At 46.2% G+C, this 19,368-nt stretch overlaps 3 protein-coding genes across 5 annotated transcripts; 2 read left to right on the forward strand and 1 right to left on the reverse strand.

The window, feature by feature from the left end:
- The first annotated feature begins 219 nt into the window (after nt 1-219).
- LOC143345834 (tubulin beta chain) lies at nt 220-3,116 on the forward strand. Its single transcript, XM_076773339.1, has 2 exons — nt 220-349; nt 978-3,116. Exons 1-2 carry the CDS (start codon nt 293-295, stop codon nt 2,256-2,258), a joined length of 1,338 nt encoding a protein of 445 aa, XP_076629454.1. The 5' UTR covers nt 220-292; the 3' UTR covers nt 2,259-3,116.
- A 174-nt stretch (nt 3,117-3,290) lies between these two features.
- LOC143345841 (tubulin beta-1 chain-like) lies at nt 3,291-5,552 on the forward strand. 2 transcript variants are annotated; one of them, XM_076773357.1, is made up of 5 exons: nt 3,291-3,509; nt 3,584-3,692; nt 3,889-4,116; nt 4,199-4,776; nt 4,853-5,405. In XM_076773357.1, the coding sequence occupies exons 1-5, from the start codon at nt 3,453-3,455 to the stop codon at nt 5,219-5,221; spliced, it is 1,341 nt and encodes a 446-aa protein (XP_076629472.1). In that variant the 5' UTR covers nt 3,291-3,452; the 3' UTR covers nt 5,222-5,405. The 2 variants fall into 2 exon arrangements, with proteins under 2 accessions (XP_076629472.1, XP_076629471.1); XM_076773356.1 differs by lacking the exons at nt 3,291-3,509; nt 3,584-3,692 and adding an exon at nt 5,487-5,552 and having other exon boundaries at nt 3,747-4,116; nt 4,853-5,227.
- Nucleotides 5,553-5,752: 200 nt separating this feature from the next.
- Nucleotides 5,753-12,837, reverse strand: LOC143345840 (tubulin beta-3 chain). Of its 2 annotated transcripts, XM_076773355.1 has the most exons (4): nt 12,414-12,837; nt 11,309-11,628; nt 8,269-8,377; nt 5,753-7,027 (listed from the first exon to the last, which is right to left on the reverse strand). In XM_076773355.1, the coding sequence occupies exons 2-4, from the start codon at nt 11,363-11,365 to the stop codon at nt 5,826-5,828; spliced, it is 1,368 nt and encodes a 455-aa protein (XP_076629470.1). In that variant the 5' UTR covers nt 11,366-11,628; nt 12,414-12,837; the 3' UTR covers nt 5,753-5,825. The 2 variants fall into 2 exon arrangements, with proteins under 2 accessions (XP_076629470.1, XP_076629469.1); XM_076773354.1 differs by lacking the exon at nt 12,414-12,837 and having other exon boundaries at nt 11,309-12,013.
- Nucleotides 12,838-19,368: the final 6,531 nt, after the last annotated feature.

A 19,368-nucleotide genomic window follows, 5' to 3' on the forward strand; every position in this document is an offset into this window, starting at 1 on the left:
GAACCTCCAATGATAATCGATATTTCGGAACGCGGAAAAGCGAATACGCGCGCAAAATAAAATTGTCGCGTGCTCGTTGGACGGTTCCTTGTCGCCAAGGTGAAACGAACAGTCGTCTGTTTCTGTTTGCCCGAGACATTTTGGACGCGTTCTCGCTACACCTTCGAGCCGAGGAGCCACGAGACTAAGAACCTCGTCCTTGAACTTCCTTGCGGAGCATCCTCGCGGTGATCCGGACAGCCGCATATCACCGGGCGTTTTCTCCACCGTCGTCGACCTCCAAGTCGACAAGATGCGGGAAATCGTGCATATCCAAGCTGGACAATGCGGCAACCAGATCGGTGCCAAGGTCAGTGTCCTCGTCGAACTCTCCAACTCGACGTAACTCCGACCTCTGAAAGTCCAAGGACTCGACCACGAACTTTCGTCCCCGTTTTACGACGCTGTATTCGCGAATTTTTCGAACGCGTCGACGATCGACGATCGTGAAATCTAACCTTGCGTCGCCATGCTCGATTCACGTATACAGTATTCTCTTTCCGGGGGTATGAAACTTGATCTCTACGCGATTCCTCCTTAATGCGATCGACTTTGTATTCTGGATGAAAGTGAAAAACTGAGTGCAAGTGAGAAAGAATCGGTGAAAAGGACTGTGAGAAACTGAGAGGGAGAGACAGCGACAGCCTAATAGGGGATACTATATACCGTGTATCGAGAAACATCGAGGCCCGCCAAGCGCAGAATAGCGATGGGACTAATTAATTTACGTACTCGATACTGATAATTGGTATTAATAAGATGTACTTGTCGACATTTCGTAACATCGTAAATTACAATTATTAAAATGCAAACTCGCGAACCGTTACTCCGACATCGGTGTCAAGCAACCGAACGTCAGTCCCATCACTAGCGAATGTCTAAACAGCGTCTCCGCGGCCTGGAGAGCACCGTTTGACAGTTTTATTTTCAAACGACAGTTCTGGGAGGTGATTTCGGACGAGCACGGCATCGATCCGACCGGCACGTACCACGGGGACTCGGACCTCCAAGTAGAACGTATCAACGTCTATTACAACGAGGCGTCCGGCGGAAAATACGTGCCACGCGCCATCTTGGTCGACCTGGAGCCTGGAACCATGGACTCTGTACGCTCTGGACCCTTCGGGGAGATATTTAGACCGGACAACTTCGTGTTCGGGCAATCCGGAGCTGGTAACAACTGGGCCAAGGGTCACTACACCGAGGGAGCCGAATTAGTCGACTCTGTGCTCGACGTTGTACGCAAGGAAGCTGAGAGCTGCGATTGCCTCCAAGGCTTCCAACTGACCCACTCTCTGGGCGGCGGTACGGGATCCGGAATGGGCACTCTGCTCATCTCTAAAATCCGCGAGGAGTATCCCGACAGAATCATGACCACGTTCTCGGTGGTACCGTCGCCAAAAGTATCAGACACCGTGGTGGAACCGTACAACGCGACACTCTCCGTCCATCAGCTGGTGGAGAACACCGATCAGGCATACTGTATCGACAACGAGGCCCTCTACGACATCTGCTTCCGCACCTTGAAACTCTCCACCCCTACGTACGGAGATTTGAATCACCTAGTGTCCGCCACGATGTCCGGCGTGACCACCTGCTTGCGATTCCCCGGACAGCTGAACGCCGACCTGAGGAAACTGGCGGTAAACATGGTACCGTTCCCGCGTCTCCACTTCTTCATGCCCGGGTTTGCACCGTTGACGTCACGGGGCAGCCAACAGTACAGAGCGTTGACGGTACCGGAACTGACTCAGCAGATGTTCGACGCGAAGAACATGATGGCCGCCTGCGACCCCAGACACGGAAAGTATCTGACGGTGGCCGCCGTGTTCCGCGGAAGGATGTCGATGAAGGAGGTGGACGAGCAGATGCTCAACATACAGAACAAGAACAGCTCGTACTTTGTCGAGTGGATCCCCAACAACGTAAAGACAGCCGTCTGCGACATCCCACCGCGCGGTTTGAAGATGTCCGCCACGTTCATCGGAAACTCGACCGCCATCCAGGAGCTGTTCAAGAGGATTTCCGAACAGTTTACGGCCATGTTTAGGAGAAAGGCGTTCCTCCACTGGTACACCGGCGAGGGCATGGACGAGATGGAGTTCACCGAGGCGGAATCGAATATGAACGATCTGGTCTCGGAGTACCAGCAATACCAGGATGCCACCGCCGAGGACGAAGGAGAGTTCTACGAGGAGGAAGAGGCGGAGGAGAAGTAAAATGGGCCCTCGATCCGCGCCGAACACGAAATTACTCGTCAAGGTTCTCGAAGATGGCCGCGAATCCACCAAACTATACCAAATTCCTCCAAAATGGGTTGTAGCTTTGTATTCGTATTAGCGGACTTTCTTACTCCGGTTTTTTTTTCTCATCGACACTTTTTACGACCGACTTTTACTTTTTTTTTTGATCGATTTTTATGCTTTGATCGACTTTACATATACATATAATATATACGTGTATACATATCTTGTAAGTGATTTAGAGAAACTGTATTACCTTTGTTGAACATTTAATAGAGATATTCTTTATGGTACATGGATAATGCGTCGTGTGTAGATTTCGATCGACGCTGCAGGGACCCGGAGCGGTCGAAGGAGCCCAAGGTATGTATTGCACGAAGAAAGAATAATCGTAAAACGAACAACGGTAACGAAAAATTCAAATATATTCTTCGACGTAATCTTCGATATAATATAAATAAAAAATAACTTCTTCGTACGTTGGAAGTTATGTATATTTGTTTACGCATTACGTATTCGCACCGAGACACGTCGATTCCTTTTCTCCCACAATAAACGTGAGTCTTATTATTCATTCAGAGTTGTTCGTTCGAAATTCTCACGTCGAAGCAACTTGAAAGGGCTCCGATCCGGGTGCTTTGCACATTACATGTACATTTTCCTCCAGAAACCTAGCAGCAAAATCTTGGATTTTTGCGAATTAACGATAACTGAAACTCTCTTTTTGTTTATTCGTGGCTCGGCATCGAACTCGTTGTCGTTCTTCCAGCCAACTGGAATCGATGAAGATGGTATTATCTCATTGGTGCCTCGAGGACAAACACTTTATTATTGCGTACTCGTTGCGGAACGAACATTATTGCGAGCTAGTCCCGCGATTCGATCGTCGCGATTTTTTTCGGCGCCATTTTGGCACCGACTCTTTCAGCAACAACCTAGAAAAGTATTTGGGACAATAGCTAATATAAAGAATATCGAAGCAACTATAGAGCTCTAGATTATTTATCGATACAACGATGATTGGAAAACAACGATCGAACTCGATTCTGAGCTCTGTGGCGGTTACGTTCACAGTTTATCCCTTTCGGCCCCCAAATTGGTAACATCGATGAAAAATTCTCGGTAAAAAAATTTCAGTTTAACAGAACACACATATAGAAAAAGGGAAAAATGCGGGAAATCGTGAACGTGCAGCTGGGTCAGTGTGGAAATAACGTAGGAGGTAAGGTAGGACGGTTAACCTCCGCTGCTATTTCGGGTATTTTCCATTACTCACGCAACCAACGGGATTTTCCTTCTAGTTTTGGGAAGGAATCATCGACGAGCATGGTTTAAGTCCCGATGGAATCTTTTGCGGCGAATCGGACCTCCAATTGCAGAGAATAAACGTGTACTTTACGGAAGCGCCAGGTACCCAACGATTCTCGGAGTGCGTGGTCTAAATACAATGGGCGATGGGAATGACACAAAGCGGCACAATTTATTTATTTAAACGAGACTGAGCTACGACAGGATCTTTATTGTATCTCCCTAGCTATTAACGCTGCTACGTCAATTTGTTGTTTTGCGGTATTCCTAATGCCAGTGACGTTATTAACAAAATTAGGATATAGGTTCGTTCCAAGAAGCGTTCTGGTCGATCTGGACTCGGGAAGCTTGAACTCGTTGAGGTCGGGACTATTTGGTAGACTGTACAAACCAGACAACTTCGTGGCTGGGCATGCAAGTGCAGCGAACAACTGGGCGAAAGGTTACTACACCGAAGGCTCCGAACTAGCCGACACAGCGCTTGATATTATTCGCAAGGAGGCTGAGAGTTGCGACCTGATGCAAGGTGATCGCTTGTTAACTCACCATCCACATCGAAAACTCTAGTTTGGAAGTATTTCGCTAGAAATCGTGATTCCTCCTTCCAGGTATCCAAGTGCTCCATTCGCTGGGAGGTGGCACAGGTTCCGGAATGGGCTCCCTGTTGGCTACCAAGATGAAAGAAGAGTACCCAGACCGGATTCTCAAGACTTACAGCGTGATACCCTCGCCGATGATGTCGGACGTGGTGGTGGAGCCCTACAACGCGATACTGTCGATTGGAAAATTCATGGAGTTGACGGACCAGACCTATTGCATGGACAATCAGGCTCTGCATCACATTTGCACGCGAGTATTGAAGATTTCCACGCCGACGCTCGCCGACGCGAATCACCTGATCGCCAGCTGCATAGCCGGCATCACCGCCAGCTTGAGGTTTCCTGGACAACTGAACACCGACCTGAGGAAGCTGCAAACGAACATGGTGCCGTTCCCTAGGCTACATTTCTTCGTTCCGGGATACGCGCCGCTCACCTCGAGGAGCTCCGCACCTTACCAGATGCTTTCCGTGCCTGCGCTTACGCAACAATTGTTCAGTGGCAACAATATGTTGGCAGATTGCGACCTGTTGCTGGGCAAGTTTCTGACCATGGCGGCCATCTTCAGGGGCAGAATGTCCACCAAGGTTCGACGACACAAATTCGTACCTTGACTCGCCCAAAGAACGATTACACATATTTTTATTTGATTCGCTTTTGCAGCACGTGGAGGAGCAGATGTTGAACCTAAGGAACAAGAACAGTCCTTACTTTGTCGAGTGGATTCCGAACAACATTCAGACCGCGATCTGCGACATCCCGCCTCGAGGAATCTCCATGAACGCCACGATGGTGTCGAACACGACCGCGATTCAGGAGACGATCAAACGCCTGTCGAACCTGTTTGACGGTATGTTGAAGAAAAAAGCGTACCTGCACTGGTACACGGCGGAGGGAATGGACGAGACCGAGTTCTTCGAAACTCAGACGAACGTGCAGGATCTCGTTTCCGAGTACCAACAGCACCAGGAAGCAGCGGTCGAATCCGACTTTGTGGACGAGGCTCCGGTGTTGGATGATTTTGATCCATAGGAAAAGGTAATGAGATAACTGATCGTAACAACGATGAACAACATTCATGCTTGAAAATGATAAAACTGACGACAGAAATAAAGCAGAAATGAAGGAAGAGGGTCAACGATGGACGGTTACTTGAAAAATTCGTATATATTCGTAAGGAACAAACTTGCGCTACATTTAAACGCGTGCCACGGTTATACGCATACTATATAATTCTGTGGATGTAACGAAGAAGGCAGATTTTTGGTTGAGGTGCTTTGGTGTTTGGTCGTTACAGATTGTCTCCCGCGAGCCCTGGACCCTCGTTTCATCCATCGCGTCGAGCGAGCACCGCGTCGTCGTCGCTGTTCGAGGAGGGTGTCCTCGCCAAGTTTTCGCGAGGACAAGTTTCGCGTCGAAAAAACATTCTGATCGCGCTTCGTGCGAACGTTGGCGATCAAAGAAACGAATCAATCACCATACACGCGTGCATATAAAAATATAAAAAGATTCCTCGAACATGCCTCGCGTCGACCAAGACGAAGCTGAAAGGGAAAGAGACAGACATAAAGAATTAGTAGAATCAACGGGAGCGATCGTAATCGGACAACTCCCGATCGGTCGGCCTACGAAGCCTCTACTCTTGCTCGCAGGTCTCGAAGTCGTCGGCGCATTCCTCGGCCTCAAAGTCCTCTTCAGCGGTGGCTTCCTGGTATTGCTGATACTCGGAGACCAAGTCGTTCATGTTCGATTCCGCCTCGGTGAACTCCATCTCGTCCATGCCTTCGCCGGTGTACCAGTGGAGGAACGCCTTCCTCCTGAACATGGCCGTGAACTGTTCGGAAATCCTCTTGAACAGCTCCTGAATGGCGGTGGTGTTCCCGATGAACGTGGAGGACATCTTGAGGCCTTTCGGCGGGATGTCGCAGACGGCTGTCTTTACGTTGTTGGGGATCCACTCGACAAAGTACGAGCTGTTTTTGTTCTGCACGCTGAGCATTTGCTCGTCCACCTCCTTCATCGACATCCTCCCGCGGAACACGGCAGCCACCGTTAGATATCGTCCGTGTCTCGGGTCGCAGGCGGCCATCATGTTCTTCGCGTCGAACATCTGTTGCGTGAGCTCGGGCACCGAGAGCGCCGAGTACTGTTGCATGGACCTGGAGGTCAATGGCGCGAAACCTGGCATGAAGAAGTGAAGACGAGGGAAGGGCACCATGTTCACCGCCAGCTTCCTCAGATCGGCGTTCAGTTGACCCGGAAACCTGAGGCAGGTCGTGACCCCGGACATGGTCAGCGAGACCAGGTGATTCAGGTCGCCGTAGCTGGGATTCGAAACCTTCAGGGTGCGGAAGCAGATGTCGTAGAGGGCTTCGTTGTCGATGCAGTAGGTCTCGTCGGTATTCTCCACCAGCTGGTGAACGGAGAGTGTCGCGTTGTACGGTTCCACCACGGTGTCCGATACTTTGGGCGACGGCATCACCGAGTACGTGTTCATGATCCTATCGGGGTACTCTTCGCGGATCTTGGAGATGAGCAGGGTGCCCATGCCGGATCCCGTACCGCCGCCCAGAGAGTGAGTCAATTGGAAGCCTTGAAGGCAGTCGCAGTTCTCGCATTCCTTTCTGACCACGTCGAGGACAGAATCCACCAGTTCGGCGCCTTCGGTGTAGTGACCTTTCGCCCAGTTGTTGCCAGCTCCAGACTGCCCAAACACGAAGTTGTCGGGCCTGAAGAGCTTTCCGTAGGCCCCCGAACGAACCGCGTCCATGGTTCCTGGCTCGAGGTCCAATAGAATGGCTCTGGGCACGTACTTGCCTCCGTTCGTTGACGTCGCGACTGTAATAAGTTAAGCGATCGATCCAATAGCGAACAAATTCAAGACAGAATTCTTTTCTTATACAATCTTCCGTAAGAACCTTTTTTACTGCTCTATGTACTCCCTTTTCCAAAAGGCTAGAGGTTACAGTCTTATATTTATCTCCTTACATTGCAGTTTCCGAACTAAGTCGAAACCAAGTCTACCATTTTGATGTTGACGGTCGAAAAACCAAGTCGTGAAATCGCTTCGCAGACGACGCTTAAGCAGTGGAACGTGCGCGTTTATGCCAAAGACGGCGCCGCTCGTGCGTCACGTCCTCCATATTAATCGGACCTAACAACGTATTGTCATTCCAACCAAAAACCCTCGACAACGTCTTTAAATGGCCGACGGAAATACGTATACGGATTCGAGCGACGCGAGGTTTGTAAATTAGCCGCGCGAGTGACTAATTTTTCGTTTCGAGAACGAGCACCGCGATATATCACTGCTCGCCTAATTTATATTCCTTACGATTACGCTTTTTCCCATTTCTGTTTCTAGACGATATACAAGGCGCGATTTATTCGATTCGAGCACAGGTCTATTTCAAATTTGTTTTTGTCTTTTTTAAATATGTACTTGGCGTGTAACTTTTAAAATGGACAATCTACAAATGGCCGCCGCGCGGCACCTGCGCAGTAGCGAGAAATTCAACGGCCAACGACGCTTTTCGCGCGCGAATTTGCCGTCGGAGGGGCGTAGGTCGTGAAAAAAAAAAAAAAAATAAAACATAAAACCAACCACGCGAGTTCTGTCGCGACAAGTCGGGGAGAAATCCAAGGGTGAACGTACAAAGCCGGCTATTTCGGTCGTAAAACGTGATCTTTCGTGTCGCTCGTTTTTTCCCGCGTTCCACGTATTCGACGCGAGAGTGGCTTCTATTTTCGAGCACGAAACTCGCTGAAACTCGCTGAAACGTTTGGTGCCGTGTAATCCGTAGAAAATCGCGATTATGGTCGGTTTCGAAAGTCCGTGACAGAAATATGAAGCACCGACCGTTTTGTTGGAAGAGACGCGTGATTCTGTTTAACGCTTTAATACTGTCGAAGAACCGTTATAATTAAAATAAAGGAAAGTTACGGTCAGTTAGATTCTCGATTAAAACCAGCGCTTGAAACGATTTCGAAAATTACTGTTTCAGACTCGAGTATAGAAATGGCTGCCACTGTAGATCGAAAAGAAAAATTCGTTATATAATTCTAATTCCCCTCCTTACCAGAAGCCTCATTGTAGTAAACGGAAATTCGCTCCAGCTGCAGATCGCTGTCCCCGTGATAGATGCCCGACTGGTCGATACCGTGCTCCTCGGAAATCACTTCCCAGAACTGCAACGAAAACGATCTTAAATTCTATGTATAATTTTTAAATTAATCAAAAGCAACGATTGTTTTTACGAGTTAGCTAACATAGAAATTTTACTCGAGTGAACCAGAATTAAAAATATTAATTCATTTTTTAGACTTTTGTTATTCGATATTACTGGAATTTAAAATCGATGATGGCAATTATGGTTATCGCGAGCGTTTCTCTTTGGCTAGTCCGATCCTCGAAAGTTCTGAGAGAATCGGGCGAGGACAAGGATAACCCGCGACGTACAAAAATAGAAACACACGAAATTAACGCGGCCTCTGCCCCCTGGCTCGCGTCCCCACCCTCTCTGGGCCCCAAGTCGTTGCTCTTCTTCATTTCCTCGCCTTCACTATTTTCTCCCGCCTATTAATAGCCAGCGAAGACGCCGTGACGACGACAACGCGAACCGATCCCCTAGAATATTCCAAGCGCCAGCAACCCTAGTGCCTTGGACCAACCAAAGAATTTTTCTTCCTCCGCTATACATGCGTCCACGGTACACCAGAACTAACCCTGACCACGATCTGACAATTAGGGTTGCTTCCATCAACGCGTAATCTCCCGTTCAGATCCAGAATTACTTCTGTGTACCATCGAAGAAGGGAACTTAAACAACGCCTTTTAAGTCTTTTCCAATCGTTATTTTTTTTTATAACAAATCAAACAACCGGGTAATTTTAACGATTAACGATGGGAATCTGTGTGGATTATTGCGATGCACGGGTCGCGGACAAAGCGCCGCGCCGCGACGCGCGAACGCGATCAGTAACGACCAGTTAATCGTTCGTCAGCCAGCAATTAAGGCTTAATAGATCCGCGCCGCTACTCTGGCGAGATCGAGTCGAGATCTGTAAGCGAGGTACTGTTAATTATTAGAGCGGCACAGCCAATTAGGGTTGCTCGTTCTCTCTCCCGTCCAATTACTTCAACGGTCCAACGGGCCTCCGCTTCGAGCAGAAACGAACGACGCCCCTTTGTTCCGAATGCGATTTACAGTCGGTCGACCGGCGCGGCGCGGCGGCGTCGTTTTCCGCGTGGGAGAGTTTAACGATCATCCCGGGAACCGGGGGACTACGCCACATCCGCGAGAAAAATCCAAGTCGCAAGTTCTTAATCCTGGAATTACGGACGCCGCGAACAAAATGGACATCGTACCGAGAATTAGCCATAGAATTTCCAACTTGTGCAGGTCTCGAGAAGGAATTGTACGCAAAGTTTCACGTACACTCTCGACCGTGTATGTTACATTTACGTACAATTTTACACATTACGTGCTCGGCCACTCCTGAGAAAAATTTTAATAGGAGATTCTAGAGGCCAAAATGAGACGAAAATCAAGGATACCAATTTGTTGGTGGAGGCTTCGTTAAAAAGTTATTAACAATTAAATTCAAAAATTTCAAATCGTTCTGGAAAAAAAGTTGATAAAAAAAGCTATACTTTTGTGCTTATTTTTGTTTTAGAGGTACCAGAGAAGTGTGAATAAGATAGGCGACCCTGCAGGTGTGACCTCTCCTTACGAGTATGGCTTCCTTTCGTCTAGTCGCGCAAAATAAATACCACGATGACTGCTTCGGAGGTATGTACAATATCCTCTTAACCTGGGGGTTCCCTGTCTCCGAAAATACTGCAGTCGATTTTTCTGTTCGATGCAACGGTAATTGCAGGGGTTGAGAGGCTAGAGAGTCGAGAGTTTACCCCCTTCCCAGTCGTAAAACATTTTTCACTCGAAAACCGCATATTTGGGGAGGAGTTGACTCACTGGAGAATACGTGGAGTCGCGTAGAGCTGCATCACTATACTCGAGCGACCACCGTGACCATTCTACACTCACGTCACGTGGTGTAGTTACGTCTTACGTTCGGTTAGGACAGTTATTTGTCCCCCTACTTTCATTTCCATGAGTCACGTCGACACCAATTTGCTGGATATATTACTTTCCCCCCCCCCCCTCCCCACTATCGTCCGACATTTACCCTTTTTTCTCTGAAAATTCGATCCCTCGACGTCCAGCCAGGTTACCAGCAGCCCAACCCTGTTTATTTTAGTTGGAGTCGAGTTATTTTCAAACCCGGAATCTACATAGAAAGTACGAGAAGCATACGTTGCGGTAGGTACGGACACGGACAGAAAACAGCACCCTGGTGTCACGTGTGTTTTCGATTATAGTTTTGTTGCTCCAAAACGAGAGGAAAAAGCATTAGAGATACGTTAGACGCGTAAAATAAACTGAATCTGCGCAGCGAAGAAATAATTTCTTCTTCCAAGTATACATATAAATCGATCTTTTCGATCGACAATTTCCAAGAGCGCGTTTCTGCGACAGCTACCTGGTAATTAAGTAATTAGACGCCAATGCACGGTATCGGTATCGGTATTGGCATTGCCATTGAATTCCGAAGCCAACTTGGCGGTCGTTTTGTTTCCTTGTTCGTCTGGCTCGAGCGGTCCCATCGTCTTTTCAATCGACGAGTTACGTGGTCCTTTGGCAATCGAAGAAGAACGAAACTCTTTAAATTCCATCTGATTACCAGCCACCGCCTTATCCTTAATTCGATTACCAGCTCGGTCAGATGTTTCAGTCTCGAGGGAGAGAGGAAATCTGTCCGTTGTAAAATAATGGAGCACTCGCCACGATCGAGAGAAACGAACAAGTTAATTTTGTCTGGATAACAAATCGTGCGATAGTTGGTGAATTTAAAAAACCTAGACACAAAATAATTGATAAAACGACACAATTTCGGAACCTTTCAATTATCCGGGGCACTCGATCTTTCGGTTCGTCGGTTGACAATTTATATATGTAGTTTGCAAGAGAGAAAATTCCGTGAAAATTGGAAAATGAAATAGTTCCGGTGTTCGTAGGAGGAAAATCTCGGTGCTTGGGTGGAGGAATCTCGACCTACCTTCGCGCCTATTTGATTTCCGCATTGTCCAGCTTGCAGGTGCACGATCTCCCTCATTCTGAACGATGGCCGACGGTATTTGTATGCCCTTGACGGCGTCTACGGGGAAAAAAGGTGCGGTCCGTAGCGAACAGCTGACGATATATCCCTTGGGAGTAGTCCCGGTGCCGGTGTCCGCGTAGACGTGGAGCGTGTGCTTAGAGTGCGAGGAACGCGCGCGGAGAGAGCGTGTGCAGCGAAGCGGGTGTTCGGAGCCGACTGTCGTGTCGCGCAGGACTTCCAGGCCGGAGTGGAACGGAGCGGAGTGGAGAAGAAGAGCCCTACGGAGCGAAACTGACGAGGAATACGCGCTCGTGTCGGTGTCCTGAAGTCGACTCTCGTCGTCTCGAGCCTCCAGACTTGGCCTTACGGCGCGGAACGCGCGCAGGGGGGTATGATCGCCGCCTCCATGTGCAACAGAGACGGTCAAAATTCTTTTTACAGAAATAAGTAGCAATTCTCGAAACGGAATCGAAATCGGAATAGTTGCTTAATCTTCCAAGACTTTGTAACATCCAAATAATTATATTCGAAACCCTCTCTGTTGAATTAATTTTCCAATTTATATTTCGAGTCTACCGGTGACTTTCTAGTTGCTGTAAAATGCAAAGCAGGGTCAGAAAATGACGACTCGGTGATTAGAAATATGCATGCGGGCGGAGGAAAGATATCAAGAGCACGCACAATGGCGGACGTAATGACATTAGTTTTATACGTATATCTGATTTATTCAAACGAACCCCTTAGAATACCCAGCTACCCCAGTTAACAAAAAATTGCGAGCACATACTTTATTGACGCCCTTCGCTAAAAAGGGTAGTGTAATCAAGGGGTGGTAGCGGACGAAATATTCTTTTCCACGGAGCCTTCTTCGTTTGGATGAGCCTCCGATCCACGGCGTAACGTCGATACATGTACATATGTGTATACGCGCGGAAAAAAAGGCCCCAAAAGAAAGTGCATATTTTCGACGCCGAGAGGCGAAGAAAGAGCAACCAGTTGGCAACGAGACGGGGGCGAGCGAGAGATAGGGACGGAGTTACAATAATAGAAGAAGGGTTTTTACCAGCGGCAGGGGATCGTGAAAGCGTAGAACGTAGAACAGCCCGCGCAGCTGGAGACGAAGCTACGTCTCGATTATCCTCGTTCTCGACGAGCCGAGACGGCGACGTTTTAAAAGTGACTCGACCCATTCAGATAAAAAGATCATGGAAGCTCCTTCCGAGCGTTCAGACTTTCCAGCGATATCGGGGCCCCGAGAATCGAACGGAATAAAAATACATACATATTTCTGCCTTCTGGGAATCCCAAGGACGTAGCCCCGAAAGGTTATCCTCGCTCGAGTTGCATTTCCGCTGAATGCGCCTACAGTCCATCGAATAGGATATCCTGTTGTCGTTCTTTTTCTTTCTTTTGCGTTCGTAGTTGACAGCCACGGGCATCGAACGTTCCCACATACAGCGAGTCACACGATTATCGGCACAGGTATACAACAGACCGATACGACCGATGTATAATATAATTTAAATTACCACCATGATACACCCAATAACTGGATCGATGTTGTGCTTTTTGCGAACAAATAAGAGACGTAACAAGGGCCCACAAAAAACTGTCTAACGGCGTCGATCTACTGGTGACGGCTGAAATAATCTTATCGTTCAACTTGGATCTTAACGAAACGATAGTTTCAGCAGAAACATAAAGGCTACCGTCGAAATACGCATCGAACGAAAGTCGGATTCCGAAATCCGACTTCGCAACGAAGAAGTTAGGTTCCTATGATCCTTATTCCTTCTTTGCATTCGGCTACTAAACCAAGCGAGTTTTTAATAGAAAAGGAACTCGAATCCCGAGAGTTTTACTTGACGTCGACGTAGAATAATGCAGTTTGTAATTAGCACGCGGCGTCTCGGGCTGGATCGAATTCGCGGACCGAGACGCCCGACACCGCGTTGCTACGTATGTATAGCCGGACGATGAGTCACGTCGCCCGTCACGTCTGCCGCTTTGTCAAACGCAACTGACCAAAAGACACTTTATTTAATTAATTCATTTGTTAAACGGATAATGGATCGATTATCGTAAGAGACGTGTAACCTAATGCACGTACTCGTTACGGAGTAGAAGATCGTTATAAACAAATTTCGAAAGAAATATTTTTTGTTTCGAAGACCCATCTATAAGTGGGAACAAACGAGAATTCTTCGTTATTTTTGCATTAATGGAAATTGAACGAATCCTTACGAACCGTGCCTTGGTTAAAAAAACGTTGCAATTAGAAAATTCCGCATAAGCGACGAATTAGAGGAGAAAAGGGCAACGACATTCCAGTTATCCCCGTTAATGTGCGAGGGCGTTGGAATCTGGAAAGAGGAAGTGGTCGCAAATCAACGTTTTTTCGTACAGTCATTTCGATCGAAGCAACGATAACGAACCACGACACGTGTTGTAAAAGACGAATCAGTGTTTTAAAATTTACGAATCAATACTGTCAAGACGGACGACCGGCCTAATTACGCCATAAATCTAGTTAAATATTTTATCCACGAAAATGGTAATGGTGTTTCGAGACCCCATAAAAATGAGCCGAAAAAATACATTGGTTGAAACATCTACCCGTATACCTCGTCTTTGACAATATTCTAGAATCTTTGATGAATCAAAACTAATCTAGCGAAGAAGCTCTATATTTATGATGACCTATGCAAAGCGGATCGCAGCCAATTCGCTAATATTATTTAGTTTTTAATTAATAATTGCATTACCCAGCTAAGTGCAATACGATTATTAATTAAACGGTAAATAATATTACCCAGGTCTCACCACGAGGAGGTTGCTGCGAATGGAGACCCGAAGGGAGATTGATGGAATCAAAGTTCCATCGATCTCCCTTTTACAGACCTAGAAACTAGATTACTAAACTAGAGAGATAGAAGGAAGCAATGTTCCTTCGATCTTCTAGTTTAGTCGTGCCAAGTAATTATTTCGTTTGAAAAGGGATGAAGGTAAATCGAGGGAGACGCGACGCGACGCGATACGACGCGATGCACCATGCAATAGTGCAAGGAACGAGAGACGCGACACCCGAACCGAGTAACTGGTCAAAAGGGTCAGCTCCGTTGCCTCTTAGCAAGTCCGATCGAAGGGGAAGGGAATCGACGCACCCGACACAGAGGTTCCCCATTTCTCCCAAGCATCCTGTTGGGAGCCAACTGGACCCAACTCGGGATGTCTAACAGAGAGAGGGAGCGTGTGTCGGGGCTACCCTAGACAGGAACAGTCCCTGATCCCCTCTAGGGCCGAAATACCCTTTCCCTTGGATCGTCTCGCCAGAGGACGGCAACTGACCCTTCGGACGAGCTAAACGGCCGATCACTTGCTTTCTACATCAAAGCAGTGGTGATCGGAACGAAAAACGAGGGAACGGGTGAACGAGAGAAGCTAGTTGGTAAAGAATTACTTGGCACATACGCAGACGCATACATGGGAGTAAATGTACCAAGCAATTATTTTGTTTAAAAAGGGGTGAAGCTAAATTATGGGAGACGCGACGCGACGCGACGCGATGCTGTACCGTACAGCAGATCTTCGAATCGAATCATGTTTCAAGAAACGAAAGATCGAGAGAACGAGAAGCTAAGTTAGTAATTGCTTGGTATCGCGGCCTTAAAACTAAATTTACTCTAAAAGCCTTAGAGATAAAAATCCCTCGATGTCCTTGCGTTGTCGTCCCGCGATGTCCAACGATGGCCTGTAAGTAAGCTGAAACTGAAAAAGTTTGCATTTGCGATTAGTTAACACAACATATACAGAATAGAATAGAGGAACAAACACATTCGCAAACAAGGAACCAGAAGTAACATATGTGTAAGAAAACCAGACAAATGAAAGCGAGGCAAACCGATAGATTCAAGCCCAGCGGACATTTGAATGTCGAAATAAGAGTAAGAAATTGGAGATTGAGATATCACTCGCCACTGTATCGATAGTGGTCAGTGAAACAGATTTTACATCGAACAAACCAAAGAAGGAACCAGTAGTAAAATATGGAACGGGACCAGAGGAGTAAAAGCAAGATGTAACCCCACATTCAAGCCCAACAGACGTTTCAAGGTCGAAAAAGAAATTGGACAAGGGAGATTCAGAACTCACTCTCTACTGGTCACTACTGGTCACTAATGGCCAGTATTGGTCACTGGAGTTGTCCAGTGCTCGGCCAGTGGTCAGTAGTGGTGAGTAAAGGTGGAGCGCTGACCCACGAGGTTCCGTCACGTCCGCTAGCCTAGAAAAGAAAGAGCGAGAGAGAGAGTTCGTCACCGGCAGTGCAACTTAGCCTCAGGCGGAAGAATTAAAGGAGTGGGGAAGACCGTCCTTGGCGAGTTCACCAATCAATTAACGGTCAACCGTGCCTTTGACCGAAAAATTAATATTCTACGCAAAATGGTATTAAAAACAATTATTTATACAACTCACGCTATCGAGCATTATTTCAACTATTGCCTGATGTTAATTAATAATTATTGCAAATAATAGGTATGAAAATATAGAGAAATTCGAGGAGGCTGAAAGTCTCTTTGAATTTCCGTCGAGAACCAAGGTCGTACGTCACGTATTCATTCCTTCGGTCTTCTGTCCTTTATGCGATACTTTCTTTTACATATGTTTTCATCTTACTACCTAGGGTAACCTCGACGAGAATTTTTTTTCTCAAAAATACGTAGGATTTCAAGGATATGTCCATTACCAAAAATTATTCTAACTGACCCCCGCAACGAAAACTAATTTTTCCAGAACGATTTGAAATATTTCAATATAATATTTATAATCATTTTAGTATTTTTTTAATATTTTTAAAACGTTCCAATTTACCGATACGGGAATTGTTCTCGCATGTTTCGAGATTAAACCCCTCGATGCTTAAATATTTTCCAAATTTACGATCCAAAATACACAACTTCTGTTCGTGTGCATTAATGTGTGTTTTGTTGAGTGTTGCAACATATTGTTTTACGATTTTAGAGACGTAGTTTACGTATCTTTGTTAGAATCCTGTATAATTTACTGATAAGAAATGAAAGATGAAACCTTATGCAAAAGAAAGTATCGCATAAAGGACAGAAGATCGAAGAAATGAATACGTGACGTACGACCTTGGTTCTCGACGGAAATTCAAAGAAACTTTCAGTCTCCTCGAATTTCTCTATATTTTCATACCTATTGTTTGCAATAATTATTAATTAACATCAGGCAATAGTTGAAATAATGCTCGATAGCGTGAGTTGTATAAATAATTGTTTTTAATACCATTTTGCGTAGAATATTAATTTTTCGGTCAAAGGCACGGTTGACCGTTAATTGATTGGTGAACTCGCCAAGGACGGTCTTCCCCACTCCTTTAATTCTTCCGCCTGAGGCTAAGTTGCACTGCCGGTGACGAACTCTCTCTCTCGCTCTTTCTTTTCTAGGCTAGCGGACGTGACGGAACCTCGTGGGTCAGCGCTCCACCTTTACTCACCACTACTGACCACTGGCCGAGCACTGGACAACTCCAGTGACCAATACTGGCCATTAGTGACCAGTAGTGACCAGTAGAGAGTGAGTTCTGAATCTCCCTTGTCCAATTTCTTTTTCGACCTTGAAACGTCTGTTGGGCTTGAATGTGGGGTTACATCTTGCTTTTACTCCTCTGGTCCCGTTCCATATTTTACTACTGGTTCCTTCTTTGGTTTGTTCGATGTAAAATCTGTTTCACTGACCACTATCGATACAGTGGCGAGTGATATCTCAATCTCCAATTTCTTACTCTTTTTTCGACATTCAAATGTCCGCTGGGCTTGAATCTATCGGTTTGCCTCGCTTTCATTTGTCTGGTTTTCTTACACATATGTTACTTCTGGTTCCTTGTTTGCGAATGTGTTTGTTCCTCTATTCTATTCTGTATATGTTGTGTTAACTAATCGCAAATGCAAACTTTTTCAGTTTCAGCTTACTTACAGGCCATCGTTGGACATCGCGGGACGACAACGCAAGGACATCGAGGGATTTTTATCTCTAAGGCTTTTAGAGTAAATTTAGTTTTAAGGCCGCGATACCAAGCAATTACTAACTTAGCTTCTCGTTCTCTCGATCTTTCGTTTCTTGAAACATGATTCGATTCGAAGATCTGCTGTACGGTACAGCATCGCGTCGCGTCGCGTCGCGTCTCCCATAATTTAGCTTCACCCCTTTTTAAACAAAATAATTGCTTGGTACATTTACTCCCATGTATGCGTCTGCGTATGTGCCAAGTAATTCTTTACCAACTAGCTTCTCTCGTTCACCCGTTCCCTCGTTTTTCGTTCCGATCACCACTGCTTTGATGTAGAAAGCAAGTGATCGGCCGTTTAGCTCGTCCGAAGGGTCAGTTGCCGTCCTCTGGCGAGACGATCCAAGGGAAAGGGTATTTCGGCCCTAGAGGGGATCAGGGACTGTTCCTGTCTAGGGTAGCCCCGACACACGCTCCCTCTCTCTGTTAGACATCCCGAGTTGGGTCCAGTTGGCTCCCAACAGGATGCTTGGGAGAAATGGGGAACCTCTGTGTCGGGTGCGTCGATTCCCTTCCCCTTCGATCGGACTTGCTAAGAGGCAACGGAGCTGACCCTTTTGACCAGTTACTCGGTTCGGGTGTCGCGTCTCTCGTTCCTTGCACTATTGCATGGTGCATCGCGTCGTATCGCGTCGCGTCGCGTCTCCCTCGATTTACCTTCATCCCTTTTCAAACGAAATAATTACTTGGCACGACTAAACTAGAAGATCGAAGGAACATTGCTTCCTTCTATCTCTCTAGTTTAGTAATCTAGTTTCTAGGTCTGTAAAAGGGAGATCGATGGAACTTTGATTCCATCAATCTCCCTTCGGGTCTCCATTCGCAGCAACCTCCTCGTGGTGAGACCTGGGTAATATTATTTACCGTTTAATTAATAATCGTATTGCACTTAGCTGGGTAATGCAATTATTAATTGAAAACTAAATAATATTAGCGAATTGGCTGCGATCCGCTTTGCATAGGTCATCATAAATATAGAGCTTCTTCGCTAGATTAGTTTTGATTCATCAAAGATTCTAGAATATTGTCAAAGACGAGGTATACGAGTAGATCTTTCAACCAATGTATTTTTTCGGCTCATTTTTATGGGATCTCGAAACCCCATTACCATTTTCGCGTCATTCGCAACGTTACCAACAGATTCAGAAATGAATTTTAATTCTTTCCATAGTCAACTCACATGTATTTACGCAAGCATTACAGCTGTCACAGCCTTTACATCAATACTAATTCAGTGAATAGTTTCTCAACTGACCGCCATCCATGAGAAGAGGTCGTTAAAATCACCTCCGAATTGTCAGGTCGGTATGGCAGTCAGATTGGACCACTTTCAGTCCATAAGGTGTAAGGTCTATTCGTATACATCGTCTGTGGTATAACACAAGCGGAAGTGAGACGGAAAATGAAATTACAGAAATTTTAATATTTTTTAACGGAATCAAAGCTGTACGGCCCAGAATCGAGCATCGATCGATTAATTTTATTGGAGTAACCAATTGATTAAGATTATTTAAAGATTTCTAGATTATTAAAATACAGAAGGATGTAGATTCTTGAATTTGTTAACATTATTCGCTTGGATGATTACAGTCGAATTATTTACAATTTTAAGTAATCAAAGAATCGCGAATAATTCGTATTTGTCGATTCATATGCATTTACACGCAACTAGACTACCTACCACACTAATTCAGCGAGTTTCTCAATTGACCGCCATCCATGAGAAAAAGACGCCCCTGAATTTTTAGGTCGGTATGGCAGTAAATTTGGGCCACGAAAGTTCGTAAGGTGTAAGGTGTACTCGTATACCTTGTCCGTGGTTTGGTTGTCCAGGCAGCAGGGGAGGCGAACCCTTACGTGGCGCGTTCCTAGGTGGTGGATATAGGGACAGCCTTCTCAGTTTGATGACCCCATCCCCGCATGGCATACCGAA

This window comes from Colletes latitarsis, chromosome 9 (assembly GCF_051014445.1).
Source record: "Colletes latitarsis isolate SP2378_abdomen chromosome 9, iyColLati1, whole genome shotgun sequence".
NCBI lineage: Eukaryota > Metazoa > Arthropoda > Insecta > Hymenoptera > Colletidae > Colletes > Colletes latitarsis.